At 41.7% G+C, this 20,978-nt stretch overlaps 1 protein-coding gene across 4 annotated transcripts in view; it reads right to left on the bottom strand.

Annotated features, from left to right (window-relative positions):
- The window catches only part of LOC102216224 (transcription factor SOX-6-like), a 101,425-nt gene that overhangs the window by 8,781 nt on the left and 71,666 nt on the right, over window positions 1-20,978 (bottom strand). For 3 of the 4 annotated variants that reach the window (XM_005731505.2, XM_013910447.1, XM_013910446.1), the window contains 6 exons: window positions 19,946-20,066; window positions 19,708-19,773; window positions 18,916-18,995; window positions 11,993-12,142; window positions 10,583-10,760; window positions 8,554-8,750 (listed from right to left, as the gene is read on the bottom strand). In XM_005731505.2, the coding sequence (XP_005731562.1) occupies window positions 8,554-8,750; window positions 10,583-10,760; window positions 11,993-12,142; window positions 18,916-18,995; window positions 19,708-19,773; window positions 19,946-20,066 (792 nt within the window). The remainder of the gene's footprint in view (window positions 1-8,553; window positions 8,751-10,582; window positions 10,761-11,992; window positions 12,143-18,915; window positions 18,996-19,707; window positions 19,774-19,945; window positions 20,067-20,978) is intronic. The other variant, XM_005731506.2, reaches the window with a different exon arrangement.

Genomic DNA, 20,978 nt, shown 5'->3' with positions numbered 1-20,978 from the left:
CGACAAGACTGTACATCACTGTCACAACAGCATTTGTTTTCATTCAAAGGCTTTATGGCTTTAATACCTGGTGGGCCGGTCTCTAGTCAAAATGCCCGGGCTGATTTTTTTGTCCCAGTTCAGCCCTGGGCACGACAATCTGAGAAGGTGCATTAAAAAATACATGGCCGCGCCAGCAGTGCACATTGCAAATTAGTTCACATAGACACATTAGTTGTGCCGCTTCTTAATGACGGTATCTTAGCTAACAACCCAGAGTACCAGATTCAACTTGTAATTGGCTAAAAATCATTTCGCCTATCGGTGAGAGGGTCGTTGTTAGCTTTCTACATTCCAACACTTCAGAAGCTTCAGGAGCTTTCCGCTCAGCACAGCATCAGCACCACGGAAATACACGGATACATCTGTAGACTTGAGACAGAATTCACAATGCGTTTTCAGGACTTTCAGGTGTATGGACCAATGTTTCTTTTCTGATCAAACCAGAAAGCTTTAATGAACAGCTAGATTTGTCTCGCATTAACTGGCTGAGTTAATGCCAGTTAATGCAACATTGAAGCAGCTGGAATCCACAGCTGTGCATGTTCATGGAGCTGCATTTTCACCTGCTGGACATCACTACCTGACAAGTTTAACCGTCTTCAGAACATTGCAGAGGCCTTATTGACAGTATTTGGCTCTACATATCTGTGTGAGCAGATTTTCTCTCACATGAGTCCTCAGGTAGCCGTCTGAATGCTGGACACTCTGAGACCTGTGTCTCTGAGTGGGAGACCAGAGATCAGATTAACATGTGTATTATCAAACATGCCATATTGGCCCAGTTTATTTTTCTTATCATTGTTGTGAGGAGACCATAAATAGCATTTGCATTTTCTGTTGTACAATTCATTTGCTGTTATGGAGTACTTGTTATGGATAAAAAGTGTCTTTTTTTTTGTTTGTTTCAAAACAGCTGATAACTATTCGCTGATAGCTGCCAACATCTGTGAACAAATATAATTCTATAAAGTGGTTCTATATAGTGTGTAACCGTTAATATAGAGCGTTATTAAATTTATTGCTAATGCAGTCATGTGGCACACTGACTTCTGAGGAAATTTTAGATGGCACTTGTCATCAGAAAGGTTGCCGACCCCTGATTTAACCACTAGATCAAGTTTCCTGCCATCTTTTGAATTGGGCAGCCATCGATGGCTTTGATGGTAATGACAGTAAAATTAATTGCTGGGTTCAGCTAGCATAAAGGAAACGTCCAGCACTTTTAGCTTTACTTTTTTTAATGGAATCTGAACTAAATAAGTGATGATGAGGTTTAATTCATGTAATAAACTAATAGGCAAGGCAGAACACCTCGAAGGCTGTACTTATCCTCAGTGACTTGCCCACCTTCCGTTATCATACGCTCCTCATCTGTCACCACCTCTAAGACAAAAAACTCCTACAAGCAGCTTGCCTTGGAGTCTTACAGCTAAAATTACCCCACCACGCTCTCAAACTGCAGTGGAAAACATGGTACGCTCCGCACAGCTACCATACATCCACACTCCTCCTCTTCTCCTCCTTCCCTCCCTCCCTTCCTCCCTTTCAGTTCTCCTCCTTTTTCTGGTGACAGAGGCATTTTGTTTGACGCAAGGAATGGTTGCTGGGTGAAGTCATGCCGCGGTAGCCGCTGGCAGCAGTGGTGGAACTTAGGGGCCGTGTGCATGTGTGTGTGTGTTTATAGACAAGAGTCAGTGCGGGCCAATGTCAGCACTACAGCAGGGCTGTAATCAGGCCTACCACAGAACATGTGCCTGGGCAGTGCCATGCTCACCGCAGGAAGCAACCGCCTAACAAAGGACTAAAGAAAAGAAAGAAGGAGGGAAGGACGGAGATAGAGAGAGAGTCAGAGAAAAATAGAAAGGAGGAGATGGAAAACGAGTGTAGAGACAAGAATAAGATCTCAAGTCCCCTGAGAGCCATCCTGTGAGCCCAAAAGTCAAAATGAGTCACAGTTTGACTTTCTGTTATTTGAAGGCCAATGTCCTACAGTACATAATTCCTCTGCAATCGAAGTGAAGATGTTTGAAATGTTCCCGGTGATTAGATGAGACCAAATGGAAAAGTAATGCAGAATAGAGTTGGGGATTTGGAAAATGGAGTGGGACAGCATCAATAGAGGCAGAATGATCCAAACTACAGATTAACAGCAGATCTGGGTCACAATTTGCAAATATTCCCTGTGGTTGGTCTACTTTTGGTCTTCTTAAAAGTTCTTGTGGCAAATGCAATAAGGAGCTGTCTTTCCTTTGTTTAGTCAAGATTGAAATAGGTTTGGCCTGTGTGCCTGCTGGTTTCAAACTGGACTGCTGCCTTTTGGAGCAATATTACAGACTTTCTTTCCCCCTCTCTTTAATTGGACTCCATTTGTACTTTGTAGAATTAAACTGGAAAAAAAATAGGAGAAAATAGGCAACAATCACTTTTAAACATTAAAGCTGTGCAAACAACTACCTTAAAAACAAATCACATTAGTGCTGCCACAGTACTTTTAACGCACGTTTGCTTTTGCTGGTCTCTCAAAGTGTTGCTGCTGGATGTATGCTTCTAAATTTAAGAGACACCCGACTCTTTTTGTTCTGCTTGGTCTGTTCTCTTCTTGGCATCCGAGTCCTCGCGTCCCTTCACTGTTGCTAAGGTAACACTCCAAACATTTTATTTTTTAATCCATACCGTATTGAGCTCATTACCACAGTTACAACTCGCCTGCTGCCAGGATGGCCTGCCTCCAGCTGACCCGCAACCGTTTACTGTCTCCTCCCGGACCAATCAAGTTTGGCAAACTCCTCAGTAACCCTCCCCACTGCCCACCAACCCCCCTCCTGGGGTTTCCTCTCTACTCCAATTTTCTTCATCTTTCTTCCTCTCTTTCCTTCTCCATGCCGATAGAGCTGTCAGTCAGCCCCCTGTTCTGTTTTTTTCAACCATGCCTCCTATTCATAGCCCTTAACACCCCTCCGCCAGACCTCTACAACTTGAGCCTTCAACCCCCAAAAGAAGTAGACACTCAGCTTTATAGTATTTATTATAATGTATATCACTCAGACTATAATTGCACCAAGATTATGTCGACGTTTAATCAAAACTTGGAACCATCTAAGCTTCTGGTTTCACAGGCTCACTTCCTTCAAAGACCAAACTAACCAACAGCGGAGCCAATATAAACTTCTATACAACCATTTCTCTCCTCTCTTTCTCTTTCTTCCAGACTTATTCAATGACAGAAAGCATGCTGACCAACTTTAACTTTGTGTAGACAAAGGGTATTCTTCTATAATGGGATACTGTTAAATTATAGTCTCCAAAATTTAGATTTCTGGTCCATTTCAAAGCTGTATAAATGCTATGTGAAAGTGTCCAAACCTACGAGGAATGTGTGCAATAAGTTAAAGGGTTCTGAACCATTTGTAGAAAAATATGCATAAAGAGTGTATGATTGATATAAAGTATTTTCAAATTAGCATGCTAGAAATGAATGAAACTAAGTTTGACTGATGTTGTTTTTGTTCACTGAAATGTGTGTATATTTATTTTTGAGTACTGGATATTCTAGATTGTCCAGTCTCCAAGCCCACCTTTGCATAACTGCTCAAAGATCATCTTACAGCATATGACTCTGTTGGAGTACAGCACAGATTGATGCCCCTTAGCCCATCAGCCAATGTAGCAGTTAAATTATACTAGCACCAGAGACACTAGAAGAGTTCATGTGTCCACATTATTTACATCATTATCTCTCCACAGCATCATCCAAACAGAGCAAAAAGGCTATTTGTGCTTCTTCTAATGTGACCTGTACATTTACCATTTCCTTCACCTCCATTGGAAACTTAGAAAAGTATCTGCTCAGAAATCAGTGTGTTTTTCGTACTTTGTATCTTGTGAACGTTACTCTGGGTTTTTTTTAAGCCAACTGAGCAATACTGTAACTAATGTAACTGTGTAGAGCTTATACATGTTTTCCTACATATTGCAAAGAGACAGATACATGATTTGGGGGTTCATCATGTAATATGTAGGCTAAATAATTATAGTATAGTAATTATAGTAATAATAATTACTGTTTTTCTTAATGGCATGTTTTGTGCCTACTCTGATGAAAAGAAAAAAAAATATACATATATATATATATATATATATAAGTCTTAAGCGTCTCTCTCACACACACACACACAAACACACGCACACACACACATGGTTATACACAGTGGCTATTTCAGTGAGCTCTGGCAGCCGCAGGCCAGCTGGAAGCAACGTAAGCGTAAGGTGATACTCAACAATGCCACTAACTGGCCAGGCCTCTCGTCTGTACACCAGCTATAATGACATTAACATGGCCAAGGCCAGTGCAGAGCCAGGACACGCATGCACGCACGCACACACACGCACACACACACACAAAAAGGAGTCTAGGATCACTTTCAGCTCATAGCGAAATGTCTGTGTCGCTTATGTTTGAAACGAATACTGTGGGACAAAAATACACAAACAAAAAGTGAAATACAGACCCAACACACACACTTAGACGTCATCGCGACTCCCTTTTGAGTGGAATCAGTGCGGGTAATAAATAGCTCAACATTCAACATTACACTGAGATACCATCCACAGCACATGCCTCATTCCCTCCAAGGAAGCTGAATATGTTGTGTTAGTACAGTGTCATAAAACAAAAAAGATTTGGGAAGCGCTTCAAAGTTTCGAAGGGGAGGATTTGAGTAACAAATTTATCCATTGAACTAAAAACTACCAACAAATCCAAGGTAAAGAAAAAGAGCTGGTCTCGCTGCCTCCTGAGGTGGAACGGTTGAGTCACACTTTCAGTATCCAGCAAGTTCCATCCATGAATTGTTTAAGACAGAGCAAAGCTTTTGAGCACTTCAGGAGAAAAAAAAGCACACACACAGACGAAAAAAATGTTACGTCCCAATGAAAAAAATGATGCATTCAAAGCAAAGAGAAAGAGTCTTTGAGCTCCTGTTGTTAGGTAACGAATAACAAACTGACAACAAACAGCGAGGCTTGCTGTCGTCCTCGAACCGGAAACAATTACTTTGAGAGTTTCCAAGTGAGCTTTTTATTAGGAGGCATGCAGCTATAAACCAAATTACTGCATTGCTTTGGTTTTGTTCTTCTAAAGTTGGAAAATATAGAGCTTTAGAAACACGGAGGGTTCTCCTTGCAGCGCACTCACCTCAATCTGTTGAGCGTTTCAAAGTGAAATTTGTGCAAAAACAAAAAAGTTAAAAGCATAAACTTATTTCAGAACACTGGTGGTTTATTTCACTGGACCTGCAGCAGGCAACTCATATTAAATCTTAATAAACAATTTATCAGTATAGGCTGTTGTCTAATTTATATTTATGAGTTTCTCAGTGTTTACTAGTATAATGACTTATAAAAAAAACAACTTGGGACTGAGGATAAGTAAAGCGGAGATATATTTTGCCAGATTTTGAATGTTTTCTTCCTGAAGATGCAAGGCAAACAAGTCCAAAAAGAAAAAAAAGAATCAAAACAACCTATCCTTGGAGTGCACCAATCATGACCTACTTGGGGTTGGTGGGTTCAAAGTCTCCCCCCCTAAAATATTAATGAGTTCTGCTCCTCCTCGTTCTCCTTGTAAGCAACATGGGATCAATTGCACAGCAGAATTGGTCTAATCATGTTCCGTATTTTACTTAATGTTTGATCCTCAGAATTTATGATTGGTTGATCAGACCGATTGAAGATGTTTTGGAATTTGAATTTCCCCCTGGATCTTGGTACAAAGGCCCTGTCTCCTTTCGCCCAAGGGAAAGAGATGAGCTGGGCAAGAGGTGAGTGTGGACAGGGGAATTCCCTGAGAAAGGGCCTTTAATTGGGCTAAAACCCTGAGGCCGGGATCGCCCCTCCAGGGCAAGTGGAGAGCTGAACTCCATTAAACACACATATACACGCACGCATGAACGCACACACTTACACATACACACTAATCACCTCTTCTCTTAAAAAAAACACCCACTCAGTCAAGGCAGGCACACTAACACGCCAAAACCATCACTTGTCATTGGCCCAGCTGCTCCCTCTTCAAAGCTGTTGGCTTCTGGGTGGCCGTGGAGATGAGAGGAGCGAAAAGAAGTTCTCAAGAGCTGCAGCCCGAGCCAAATGACACCAAATATCATCCATGAATATTCTTCAGACTCATGTACGAGCTGAGAAGAAACCTTGAACTCTGAGCCAATGAAATAGTAGAGAAAATGTGACACAGGAGCAAAGAGTTTGTAGACCCACAGAGGTGTGAGTCTCTGTTTTCAAGTTTGTGTTAAGGAGCAGAAGAGAATACTTAATGGATCCTAATAGCTAGTAGGGAGCAATAAAAAAATTATTGTCCAGTTCCCTCTCTCCTTACCACCTTGTCCTTCAGGCTGTTGCTGGCAGTTTATGAAGACAGGTTCACATCTTTTAGTGAATGAAAAAAAAAACACCAAATTTAAAAGTTTGTCTGATAGTGTTGCACCATGAGTGATGTTATGTGCATTGTTAGTAATCTCAATTGGTGGCAAGGTATCAGTATGTTGTTCACGTGTTCTGCATAGTTAGCAAACAGTATTTGACCTCAGAGTCAATGTTCTGTTTCACTCCTAGATTCTTCCAATATGATTTAACAAGACTACTAAGCTTTAATTCTATTTGAACATAAATTAACTCACAAAGTGCCTTTTTCTAATCATTTTTAAATTTTAGTTTATGGTGTTGTAGAGTTTTTGAGTCCTATTTTAATTCTACGCCAATGTATTCCTAGGGCTGGTCCTAAGCCCGGATACATGGTGAGGGTTGTGTCAGGCAGGAGATCCGGCGTAAAATCTTTGCCAAATCAAACATGCAGATGATTAAGAATGAGATTTCCATACTGGATCAGTCAGGGCCTGGTTAACAACAAGCGCCTGAAGTGCTGGTCGCCAACATGGTGCCAGAGGAAACTGCTACTGCTGGCCCAAGACAAAGAAAGAGGAAAGGGGGAAGGCAGTGAGAGACAAGGAAAAGCAGGAGGTGTAAGGATAGCTGGCAGTGGATTTAACCAATGGAATGGAAGTGGCTCTGGTGAACATGTATATCGAGAAGAGGGCAGAGCATTACAAGAGTGGAGGAATGTGCACACAGGTGGGACAACATGCTATGCAGAAGAGATGCAAGAGATAGCAGAATGCAATGTGTTGGCAGGGTAGAATGTAGCTAGACACATTTGGATGGTAGTTTGCAGGATTACTTTGGAAATCAAGAAATGGAAGGAATTTTTAACCACACTGCTCAACACAATCTTTTAAATATACTTATTTGGAACCAGCTTAACACAATCTTGAAGAGTCAGAAGATGCCTTGGAAATAGAGAAAAAGTGTACTTGACAGATGATGTAAGGGGTGGAAGGGTGGAATATGATGTTTGCCGATGATAGTGAGAGTAGGGAGCAGGTGGAAGAGCCTTAGAAGAGGAGAGGACTGAAAGTCATTAGAAGCGAAACAGAAAATAATTAATGAATGAAATGGAGAAACACAAAGTAATAAGGTGATTATGCAAGGAGTGCAGATACCTGATACCTGAGGTCAACCACCCAGGCAGGGTGGAGTGGGTGGAGACGACTGTCAGGGGTGATTTGTGAAAGAAGGATAGTAGCAAGAGTGACAAGTAAGATTTAAAAGATGGTAGTGAGGCCTGCTATGATGTACGATTTGGAGACAGTGGCACTGACAAAAAGCCACGAGGCCGAGCAGGAGGCTTAAGATCCTAAGATTTTCACTGGGACTGAACAGGATGGAAAGGATTTAGAAATGAGTAAATCAGAGGGACAACTCAGGTCGGAAGAAAGTTAGAGAGGCAAGGCTGAGATTGTTTCAACATGTGTAGACGAGGGATTGTGCTGGACAAAGGATGTTGAATATGGAGCGGTCATACAGGAGGAAAGAGGAAGACCACAGAGAAGATTCATGAATTCATGAAGGAGGTTATGAGAGTTGGTGTGACAGTAGAGGATGTCAGAGAGATGGAGTCCTATCTTCCTCTTTGTCCCTGCTAAATCATTTGTTGATGCTTGTAGTTATGCTGCTTGTGGTTTGTGTACGGTCCTTGTTTCCAGTTTGTTTGTACTCTGGATTCCTATTTTGTTTATTTCATTTATTGCATTAGCCAAAGACCGCTTTGGGGTTTTTTGGGGGTTTTTTTTTTTTTTTATATATTTGTGTTGAATTAACAGTGCTGATTTTATAACCTTAAAATCTGAAAAGGTATGACTGGAATTGTAGCCAAAAGTATTGAGTATTGAAAAAGAACTGAAAAGTTTATTTAGTTATTTAGCAAATCTTTATGTTATTTATTTGACAGTATTTTAGGACCAGAGCCAAAATTTCTTTTTTAGAAGAAAAGTAATTGCTATGAAACTGCATTCAGTTCATGTAACTCTTTCAGACCTTATCAGTAAAACGTGTGTGTGCATCCTATTATGCATCCAGATGTGACCTGCATGTCCTTCTAACCTTGTTGCCGTTGTTGAGGTTCATGCTGCTGAGGGCAGATAGCTTTGCTTCCAGACTCTGGTGTCCTGGCTGCTGCTGCTGTTGGTGGAGCTGCTCCCTCTGGATCTGCTCCCTCATGCTCCTGGCCTCTTGGATGGCCTTCATCACTGCATCCTGGTCCCCAAACAGTGCTGTGGAGTTGAGACTGGACAATATGTCTGCAGGTGGAGAACAGACGAGAGACAGTCGTATGTCACTTAGACTGGCAATACAGCATCGGGGACATGTTCGGGTAGCATAAAAATGAATTGCACACATTTAATACTCTTCTGGCTCTGATGTGAATAACCACTGAAAAGAAAAGGTTATGTCCTTTTTTGACACTTTGTGTAGGGAAAGGGATTTGCAATCAAGCATACATAAATAAACAGATAACTTTTATGAATATACCATACGTACAAATGTACTGGCCTACCTACAAATTGCCAACAAGAGCTGCTCAGTCATGGAAATCCATGCCGTGAAGTTCCCAGCTCACAGACTTTGTGCTGACGTTAATGTCAGAGGAGGTTTGGAGCTCTGCAGTTATTGAACAGGGACGCAAAAACCCAGATCTGTAATTTTACGTGGTCTGCCACTTCGTGGCTGAGTTACTGTGGTTCCTACACACTAGCACTTTGCAATCATACCACTTATAGTTGATCGTCGAGTATCTAGGACTTAGAAAAATTCACAAACTGGCTTGTTGCAATGGTGGCATCTTACACACATTACCACATGTGGCTAGGAGCTTGACTTTATACACCTGTGGAAATAGGACTGAAAAGACCTGAATTCAAAGATTAAGAGGTGTGACCCAAGACTTTTGTCCATATAGTGCGCTCATATTTGATCTGTGCTATTACCCAGTGCTACAAATTTCTATTTGAACAAATCAGACTCTTTAGAACTCAGTTTAGTGCTTTTACTTTACTTCGTAAGATTCTACTGATACTAGAATAGAAAGTGTAAGTCCTTATAGTCAAACGTTCAGAAAGGCTGAATACAAATTCCCATTAAATAACATTTCAACTGTATAAACATGAGATTTCCAATCTTATATCAGCTCCAAATGTTGTTCAAGTTTTGTTCCAGGCCATTTGTGTCAAAACATGACTGAGCCTCCTCCCGCTTGTTTAAGCACCACGCTTCACACTTTTGAAGCCGATGCACATTTGAAGAATAAGAGGAAATAAATAAATAAAAGGATGCAAAGTTTCCGTCGCCCTCCTCATTTAATTAGCAGACAAGTAGGAAGCACTGTATGCTTGGGTGGCCGTTAAAATGGGCAAAAAATAACTTTGCAGGAACACAAGCGTCGCGTCCTCAAAGCCACTCCAGACAAGCTGGTGAAATTGTTTTCTGGGGGGATATAATGAGAGGCTTTAGATTGGCCTTAATAACAGATAGCAGAGGTAGGGGCATAAAAGGTCTAGCGCGGGCAGACAATGATGTGAGGAAGCTCTTAAAAACCAAATAACGTGTGCTGGGTTTCACTGCTTCCGCTGCCAGGGTTTTCATTGGGGCTAAATACAGGGCTTTGGACTCCTGTAAAATACAAACACACACACAAAACACACACATACACAGGTCTCCTCATGGGGTTTAGGTGTCTGCAGCCTATCAGGCACATGCGACGCTTCTTGGTTTGTCTGTGGGTGGCTGTGGGAGTGGGAGGTGTTTGGGTGGGTGATGTTTTTGTTTTTCCGGCTAAGTTGAAGGCAAGGTTTTTTTTTTTGCTCGACGTGTTTGCTTTGGGCGGATGTACACTGCAGATGTGAGCGATACATTCGTGCACAAATGCATATTAGTGTTGGTTTGTGTGTGAAAGAGAATCCATGAGCAAAAGTACATCAGTGTTTCGCCTCAGTGTTTTTTCTTTGCAGCATTTACTCTGTGTCATTGTAATTGTAGATGAGTGTAAGGCTAGTGTTATTGAATGTTAATGAAATGTAGCAGTGCTAGTAGACTGGGTGGCCCACCCCAGCTAGCCCGTGGTGTTGTTACCTACCCAGGGAGGTGTTCCGGCCCATGCTGGGAATTGGGCTGGGGATGCGGCCTTTGCCCATGCCTGTGGGGCTGGTCTTGTTTCCAGAGAACAGACTCTGTGTTGGGGATGTCGGGGAGCGAAGAGGTTCAGCTGTCTTGGGTCTAGCTGAGAGGTTCAGTGGCTGTGTGGATCCTTCCTCCTGTTAATGAAACAGGTGCAGCATCCATTTATACAAAGTCCTTTCAACAGGGGCTAAATTACTAAATTAGGGTTAATAAAAAGGCTGTAAAGTAAGCGTTAGAAACTGATATAAAGCTGAGCAAACCTGCTGATGTTCTGCAGTGTTACTTGAAGAGCCTTTGGTGATCCTTAAGTTTTTGGCCTTTAACCTGTTAGCGGTCGGACGTACCGCCCACGGTACATTGGATGGTTTAGGGGACTAATTGTAAATTTGTAGGACTGCTAAGGGGTTAATAAATGAATTCGACCGATCAGCTCTTTAAGCCTCCTTACTGCATATAAACAATGGTACATTTGTTTGTGTGATTTCTTATTTCTGATCAGATCTTCATGACCACACTAATCCACATAAAGAATTCTTGGAAAAGGAAAAATAGTAGCATAAAGTAAACTTCAGCACGCCAGCACAGTCTGACTGCGGCTGTTTTGTTGGCAGAAAACACTTAATGAACGTGGCTCTAATTTGGAGTTGAGCCGCAGCTGAGGAAGTTTTGAGAAGGGAAGGAGCACAGAATGAGCTTTCGCGTGGGGAAAGGGGGTAAGTTGAGATGCGGGTGGCGTGCTGAGGGTGGGATGAGTATGCGTGGGGTTTGCTATGGAGGATGAGGAGTTTGGAGGGCACGACACTACTGTTTGAGTGCGGTGAGCTCCGACGCCGGTCTATTGTGACGCCGGTTGCAGCTGTGCCCCACACACACACATGGCTTCCATTACTGCCTCGTCACCGAGTAAAGATCAGGCGTACGCTGCCAAACAGCAGCCAGCGCCAGTGTCAGCTTGTGAGTGCACATGTGTTTGTGTGTGCATCAGCCTGTGACATTTAAATAAGCTGTTTCTAATTGACAGTGAAGAGCACAGGGGCCAATGCACAGCTCATTGTTTCAACAAATTCCATATTTCCAGCTTTCACTTTTACTTTCAGTGACCATCAACATTAGTATTACAACATTCGGAGCCCACTTTTTACTTCTTCTATTATGTTGTCTCCGAATTTATCACCATATTTCCCTGCACATACCCATAACATGAAAAGTCTAATTCACTATTGTAGCAAAAGTCAGCAAAGCCATTTACACATATTTAAATATAACATCATCAAGAGAACACACAAGAAGCTCTCGGTACATCTAGACCGGCTCTATTCTCTTGGCAGCGCGCACTCATTTAACAACATTTGAACAAAGTACCTACCTTAATCTGAGAGACAGGGCTGGATGCTCGCTTCTCGCTCTTGAGGGTGGAGGGAGAAAGAGGACTGGAGGAGTTGGGAGCTTGTGGGAGGGGAGCCATCTTGGCTCCTGGTGAGATCTGCATGCTTGCCAGCTGGGCGGCATACAGCTGCTGCAAAAAAAGGGAAGAAACCAGCAAAACCGACAGGCTATTAACATCGCGCGCCAGCAGCTAGTCAGTGGCTTTCCTCTTTCATTCTCTCTCCTCTTTTCTTTTTCGTACACACACACGCGTGCACACACACACACACACACACCCTTGATCCTGTCAATTTTATTTATTTATTTATTTTGGTTTATCCTTTCCCTGGTACTGGCTGCATCCTTTGAGCCAAAGACACACTGTAGTTAGATGGAAACAGGCACGCACACACACACACACACATCTACATCTGAAGTTGACAAGAGCATCCCACACAGATGTAAGATTTGTTTGAGGTATTATTTATCAAGGAGGGATTCCAGCAAATTATTTTTTTATGCTACATTATCTGCAGAACTTTTCTAACAGTTATTTTTTCAACAGATGCTTGGAGCAGCTTGCACATAGATCAGCATCTTTCAGCTTTTGAATAGGAAACAAATGGTACCTATTCTGAAGTTAGGTTTAATAGCCTTGCTTCGGTTTTACTTGTAATAAAAGGTTGGTATTGTCCTGATGTTTTAATGTTTAGTCTTGGCTTTCTTAGCAGAGGAATAACAAGTCAAATAATGTAAAATGAGATTAGGAATATTATATGAGGAACTGCTTCATGGGTCTCTAACTAATCTTGTCACCTCTGGTTTGTTCTTGCATTAATGCTTCAGGCAATTTCTTTACTTACTTTAATCCAAAGCAAGACGACAGTGGCTAATCAGATTTAAGCAGGTGTTCATAGTTTACACCTTGGACCAGTGTTTCAATTGAAAAAATCCTTGAACATGGCAGAGAAATAAAAAAAGAAAACCCTCAAAGTAAAAGCCTTTAGTGTTGGATGAAAACATTAAATGACAAAGGGGAAAAAAGGAGAACTGACTTTTCATCCAAGGTACTTAGCAAAAATCAAAGAGTCAAATACTCGGCCCACAGTCCAGGGTCTTCTAAATCAAAGCTAACTGGCCAGACAAACCACTGCCTGAAACCACTGTCAGCCCCTGTCTAAATGCATTGGAGTGTGAGTGCTGGAGTATCAAAGAGCCTGTCCTTAGGAAAACCACCCAGACGTGGCTGGCCTTCAGTAGATTCCCTCTTTTCTTTCTGACTTTTTTTCTCTTTTTTGCTTTCCTCTCATTTTTCATTACTCTCACCTCATCTGTACTCCTCCCTCCTTCTACAGTTCTGTCTTTATTTTGTCCCGCTTTCTTTTGATCTCCCTTTGACTCTCTTCACTTGTCTTCTGACTCTTAGTTTAGGTCCAGAAATCATTTCTCATATCTTTCCACCCCATCTCCAGCTCTGTTTTTTTTCCCCTTTCTTTCTCTGTTTTTACCTTCTGCCCCCTCAGCCTAAATGACCCCCAGTGTTGTGAGATCTGATTTCCCTTCAGTCAAAACTGCAAAGCCTCCCGGGACCAGAGATCCAAAGTAAAGAAAGCACAATGGAGAAAGAGAGAGAAGGACAGAGTTTTGCAACGCAGACACACGAGACCACCGTCGCTTCACCGCCAAAGCGCCAGGCTCAGCAGTTGGGGCCAGAGAAATTGGCTGGCCCTCTCTCCACTTCTCTCAGAGCGATATTAAACACAAACAGAAGGGGCCTCGCCGCTGAAACAAAGCCCTGATGTCACGCCGCTTATTTTCCTTGGAAGGTACCGGGAGTGCTCGGTCCAACCCCTGGCGATATGAGATCCCTGTAAGAATGTGCCTTGAATGACTGGTGGTGAGGCCTCTCGCGTCAATCAAGCCGACCACAGAGTTACTTCTGGTGATGCCTGATATTCTTACAGCTCTAAGGGGAGCAGGGGCTGGGGCAGACACATGAGTCCTTGAGGTAAAACACACAGTTAGGATCTCACACCCATGTCTGCACAAACACACACACACGCAGTGCTTTTTTCCCCCACAAACACACCCACAGCTTTTGTGCTGCGAGCAGCGATTCTGTCAACGGTTACAAATATGAGGAGGGAACTGTTGAACAAACAACAGACTGACAATAAGAGCTTTTACCTAATTTTTTTTCTCTGCTTCTTCAAGACACTCAGAGATTGATTGTGTACTGGGGAAACCAATCTGCAGCGTAAACAACACCAACCAGAGTTCCTGCCATTCAGCCAACTCCCGAGGGAAGACAATGCTGCAATTTCCTAAATTGCAAATTGACAAAGAGGGCCTCGAAGTGTGTCTCAGCTGTCCAGACTATTTGACTCTTTGGATATCAGTGCCCATTTGACTAAAATCCAAATCATTAGTCTGTCACTCTTCACACACGTGATTATTAGCATTTTTGCTTTCTCTTTTTTTGGAGGGGGGCTACATCACTGTAATTCGTTAGAAAACAAAGAGAAGGTGATGATGTTTTGGGTGTCTGCACCTCTGTTTGGACTATCAGATCGTAGTCCACCAGCAGCCTCCTCCATGCTCAGACTGCTCTGTCCCATTAGGGCTGAGTGGAGACTCCCTTCAGCTGGCCTCTTTTAGTGTCCAGCTGCTATTGATCTCAGGAGTGCAAAAAACAAATGAGGTTTTGTCTTTTTTTCAGCAGGTTCGTTTGTGTGTGTGTGTGTGTGGGGGGGGCATGAACTGCACTGACTATCACTGAGTCGGCCCGGACAGAGGGCAGACTCTAAATATTGCACTTTTGTGTTAAAAAAGATGGTAAAACAGATAGAAAGAGAGACGGGCTGCATAAAGACCTCTGGTTCTCGCTTTTATCAGTCTGTATCAAACATGTTTCTCGTGTATGACAGAGGTCATTCACGCTTTATGTACAGTGTGTTGGCAGTCGGGCAGAAATCATTACCAGGGGCCACATTAAGTTTCCTCACCTTTGTGTCCGTGCCTAACACTCACTAAGCATGGAGACACAAAGCTAGAGATGTCTTATGATTTCAGCAAGAATGTCTGCTAAGCAACTGTATGTCCCTCGCATTAGCGGCACACAAAGAGGGCCTTTCTTCAGCAGAAATCTACTGTTGTGAAGGGTCTATTGCAATGCTCTGGAAACAATTGGATGGATCAAGTTCCCACGCCAATAGTGGAACATTTGTGCTATCAGAATTGGTAGGTCAGTTCATGATGGGTCAAGGCTTGCTTAACAGCCTTTACCAGACAGCTTAGTAATGCAGATTTAGATGATTTATAAAGGTGTATAGATATAGATATACAATATAAAACTTTTCAGACGGCACTTTCTGATGGTGACTTTTCCTGTGTGAAATTATTCTTTCTGACCTTCAGTGCCAGCCAGCTGTTTGAATGAGGGCTACAGGGTTCAACTTTGAAACATCTGGAGCAGTCTGACTACAACATCTGTCTATCCTGAACTGAGCATCGATTTGGCATTACAAATGTTTGATGCCAGCTGGTGTGTTTTGACTACAGTATGTAGCAGAGGAGGTTGATAACACAGAACAAATACAATATCATTGTCTGTTTATAGTGCTAACACGATAATGCACAGTTTCCCTTTTTCACAGTTAAAGCTGCATCCAGACTAGAACTGATTTGCCTGTCGTGCAGTACTTTAAACCTGACAGCTGGTATCTGGCTACCCAGGTAACCCTCTAATGTATTTACTACAAGGTCACATGTTAATTAGTGGCATCCTGCGTTTTCAGTGGTGGTCGCTTCAGTCGCTTGCCTGCAAGTTTATCTATGGTCCCGCTCACTTCGCTGTGCCAGTAGTTATCTGTAGCCATTGTAGGGAAGTGCCGTTTGGTTTATATAGTCTCTGGTTGCTACGTCACTCCTGCAAATTTACTGAGACTATCTAAAATTAATAGAATAGGTAAGGCCTCAGTTTGTGGCCTGTCAAGACATCACATCAATTTTACAGTAAATGTAAAATTGATGTGATGTGAAAGAGTAAAAGTAACTACTGTAACCAAAGATAGATTCATATTTTATATCCATACAGATTTTTAATGTATGCATCATCATCATCATAGGTGATGGTAGCAGTAACAGCTGCTCAAATGCAAATATGGATCGATCACAACAGGACAGATGAGCAACAAAATGTGTCAGCTGTCACTGCTGGATGATCATATGTTCACTGCATATTGAAATATTGAAAGCAATATGCTGCAATGTTAGGAAGAGCATCAGAAAGCTGCAGCTTATATACTGAACGCGAATACTGCAAATACACCCAGGTCTTGTAAAAATACTAACTGATATCATAACACTACGCAGGTCTTTTTGTACATTCTGCAGCCCATGTTACTGCCCCAAACGGTGCACCTTAAACATTTTATTGATGCAAATGGACTAACTAACAAGACAAGTACCATTATTAAATCTCATCATCAGGATTTCTTTTGACATTATTGTCAAAACAATATTCAAATATGCTGGAAACCAGCACTCCATCTCCTAAAAAATTCCTCAAATAATTGTTTTTTCCCAGCCTAAATACTTCCTCGGTCTCGCTGCTTTTTTTCTTTTTTTCTTGGCAGTCTCTGACTTGTTTTCAACCGATGCCTTGATGAGAAACTTCCTCTTTCATTCAGATTGCTCTCTCTGCCTCTTATTCTCTGTGTCTCAGGCAGTGTCTAAACGTGAATGAGTTTGCGTCTCTGACATCACTCATCCTCTTACCTCTCACTCACCGTACAGCTCTTTTGATAATTTCAAAGCCAGGAGAGGAGCCAGGAGTGGAGCCGGGAGGCTCCGATCCCCTCAGCGCAGCACGGCGCTTTGCTAAGTCAATAGCGGCTAATGAGGGCCTCGATAAGCGAAAACCACAATACAAATTGAATAAACTGGGATAAGGATTCTTGTTATATCCAAAAGGCACGCTATGGTAACAACTGACATGATGAAGCAGTATTGTTTGCCAGTGAAAAAGCTCGTGAGGGCTTTTGTTTTTTCAGCTGACGGTAGGTAAAGCAGGAAGTGTTGATGATGTGTGATGTTATGTTGTGAAATTCCAAAGCATCTTTAGGGAGTCGAGGTTTTCTTCGTTTTTATTTCACTGATTTGCCCGCTCCCCTGGAAATGTGCTCTGTGATAACCATTATGGATAAGTGCTATTCTCAAAGCACGTGTGTCAAGCAATAAAATATTTGATGAATTGTGTGGGCCAGGTGTTGTGCTGTTGGGTTGGGAATTCCTCTGTGATTCATCATAACAGCTTTTGTCTGCCACAGCTGACAAACAGCGGATAAGAGGGCTAGCATTTTGGCAACCTATGGGGCATCATCTTCAACCAATGTGTCACGTTGCTTTATTGAAAAAAAGAAATCAAATGTACAGGAACTCTATTAAAAGTATGAAGAAAGCTCCTGTTCCAGCTTCTGTTTGTATTTCAAGTTCTTTTAGAATAATGATTTGAGCTTGTATGGAATTTTTTTGGAGGTAGTTGTGAATTTTTTAGAGAATAAAAAAGGTGGGAATTATGGTTAGGTTTATGAAAAAGCAAAATCAGAAAACAAATAATGGCAGCAGACAAATTACTGTGGTTGCAGGTAATTCGTTTGCTTTATTTTTTTAAGGTCAGGACCTACAAGCTGCACAGAGGACACCTCCAAGTGTGGCATTTCTCTCTTTCTCCCAGTTCTTTTGATAACAGTAGACCTTCTGTCTGCTTATTTAACTATGCAGCCATTGTACGTGAAGTTATCACTTCACATGCAAAGCATCTAGTTCTTTTCTATATTGTAGCTTTTGCCAGAGGCTCTTCCAAGGTTAGGTCTACCAGACACTCAACAAGTTGCACAATAGCCTTGGCTTCTTACTCATGACGTTCAAAACAGAAAAGATTTCAAGCTAGATATAGATTAATAGACTGCTGTGTTCTCTAAGACCGCAATTGATGGGAAGTATTAAATTTTTTTATTTTAATCAACATGTCATGTTATATTTTTTTCTCATTTGGAGTCTTTTTTAAATTTATCTTTTGGTGTTTTTCTTTCTGTTCTTTATTCCTTCTCACTAGACCCTCTCCTGGGTTAAAAGAGGAAACACACAAACAAGGCAGAGGTGTGTCATTCAATACACATCAAAAGTGCATAAATGATTTACATATTTCACTCAAAACCCATCTGAATACCACCAGCCCCATTTCTAACCCATCCTAAATAACAGCAAATAGATTCATCTAAACTACTCAGCTAGTTCAATTTTTGCTCTCATCTCAGCTGCTGCTTTTATGTACCTGTCAGTCAGCACTCTGGTATGTTCCCCTAAATGGCGAACAAACAGTCACCCTTTTTTTCTTTGTCTTTTTTTCCAGACGTCATACTTCTGCTGCAGTTGTTTAACTGATTTTTAATGCATTCACTTAAAGACTAGACACAGACTCTGTTCAGTGACTGAATTAAAAGAATTATTAGTGGCACTCTGAAAAAGTATACAGCACAAGTTGGACAAAAACATTTTAATCATGTCATGTCAAGTAAAGTCAGACCTTTGACAACAAAGGCAATAAGATGTTTGAGTGTGCGGGAGGTTTCACATAATAATACTATTATTAACTGAATCCAGGTGAAAATGAAGCATATCTTACAGAAAAACAGTCACACCCACCAACTTCCACACCCTCACTTTTCATCACTTCATTGTCAGACAGCCTGTTTCTGGTCTTGTTTCAAGTATGTGATCATTTTGTTCTGGTAAGCCATTACTCACGTGTTTTACACAGTTTTAATTTAGAGGAAAAATATCTCTCTATATTCCAAGTAGTATTAAATCACACACACACATTTTTGCTTGTTTGTTTTGATAAATTAGTTTGTGTCTTACCTGTAGTTGTAACGGGCTGAGTCCAGTCGCTGCTGCAGCTGCCATTGCAGATGGAATGAACTGCATTGGGTAATTCTCACCTGTTGAATAACCAAAACAACACATATTGTAGAGCGAGGTCGTGGGGGGTGTACTGCACAAGAACTAACCTGCTCTTTACCTTCAGTCAGGCCTCTCTGTCTCTTTCGCTCTGTCTCGCTCTTTGTCTCCTTCCTTACTCTTCTCATGTTTTTATTCATGCCAAATGAACCACGAAGGGTCACAGAAATTTTATTCAAAGGTTATTAACGCTTGCTGTCGGCACACTCGAGTGCTTGAGACCAGAGCGAGCAGAGTTCAAGTCCAGAGCTTCCTCATTGTGATGCACTCATAAATTCATATATGAGTATGTGTATAACCCCTACTGTTTGTCCTTAAAAGGCTTTCCATGTCCAAGCCTTTGTTGAAAACAGACCAATGTCAAAGGAGAGTATACAATAATAGCTTTTTAATCCCTTTCTTCATTTCTGCCTCTCTTTGCGGCCTCACGGGAGTGAATGCTCATGCAGTAGGAGTAATATTCGTATGACGGGTCAGTGCTGTACTGTGTCAGGCAAGCACCTGGAGGGATGTTTGCAAGAAAGGAATGTGCAAAAGACTTGATGAAAGCAGGTGGTGCAGACAATCCAATGAAGTGCGGTGCATTTCTTTCTGTGGGCGACTTTAAGTGTTTTTTCTTGAGCCTGTTTGTGCAAAATCCTTATGGTCTGCCGAAACATGCAGTATGCATGCCCTTATTTAAGTGCAACGTACGTGATTTTTCTGAGTGCGTCGCCCTTATGTCTATATTGTTGGGTTGGTGTGCAAAAGGTGAAAACTCTTGGGAGAAAGAGACAGAGAGGCAAAGCGTGAAATTCCATGTTGCAATACATTGGATCTCTGCGCTAATTTTCAGAACATTCCTCACCTGACACATTTCATTAACATAGACTGGGATTCCACTGCATGTGTGTGTGTGTGTGTTTGTGGTGGGGGTGGGGTGGGGTTATACCTGGCTTATAGGACATGCCTGGTGGGAAAAGGAAGCCTTGCTGTGCTGCGGCAGCTGCAGCCAGAGACCGCTGGTCGTGAGGAAACACTGGTATCATCAGAGGAGGCATATGACCCTGGACCTGGGAGAGAGAGACAAGAGATGAGAGATATCTGCCAACTGCTGTATTCATTAAATAATACTGACACACAGACACAGATTCACAGACAACAACAGCAAAAAAGAGCTCCAAGATTTACCAAAAAACTCAAAGATTTTTAAAGAAGAATAAAAATCATGAGCAATGATAGAAAAGGCAGATGAGAAACGAGAAAATCGCAAATAAACAAGGTAAAGAGGTAGAAACAAAAGCAATAAAATAAAACAGAAAGTCAGCAGAGAGAAAGAAAGAATGATTTAAAATGAGAAATCACAAAGGAAGGTTAAAGTGAGGAACGATAAAGATCAGGATGAAAGGAAGGGGAAGACAGGGAGAAGGGAAAAAACAATGCAGGCAATGACATGATCAACTGGTGCATCGAGTTGAAGAACAGAAGCCAAACAACAAATTAAGACGTATACTCTTAAGAGACAAGTGTAAAGATGCCAAGAAAAGGCCTTTAAAACAAGAGAGAGGTTAACAGCTGCCTTTCATGTCAGCTTGAAAGGCTCTTAAAATCTGTGGGTTTGACTAAGTCAAGACGCCGAGGGCTTGAACTGAAAAGAAACAAATCAAAGATGAGCCTGCGGGAATCTATTAGGGCTGACTGTGTTAAACCACCGGACGACCCCACTTTCTTTCCTTCTATCTCTTCCCTTTATTGCAGTCTTTTCTCTTTTTGCATTTTTTTCCTCTGGTTGCCTCTTCTTTTTCTTAAAAAAATGCCCAAGGATTGTTTGTTCAAATGGCTTATTAAGAAATATAATTTCTCTCTTTATATCATTAATAGAGCTCTGGAAGTTACTGGATAACTAATGTTTTAAGTTTAAAAAAATAATAAAAACAAAAACCCTTGAAAAGGAGAAAGGAAGAAAAGAAGGCAATGTCAAAAAG

The sequence above is a fragment of the Pundamilia nyererei genome, unplaced genomic scaffold (assembly GCF_000239375.1).
Source record: "Pundamilia nyererei isolate P.nyererei 1_Seehausen unplaced genomic scaffold, PunNye1.0 scaffold00043, whole genome shotgun sequence".
NCBI classification, from domain to species: Eukaryota; Metazoa; Chordata; class Actinopteri; order Cichliformes; family Cichlidae; genus Pundamilia; species Pundamilia nyererei.
The sequence above is the reverse complement of the archived record's forward strand: the minus strand, read 5'-3'. Positions and strand labels throughout refer to the sequence as shown.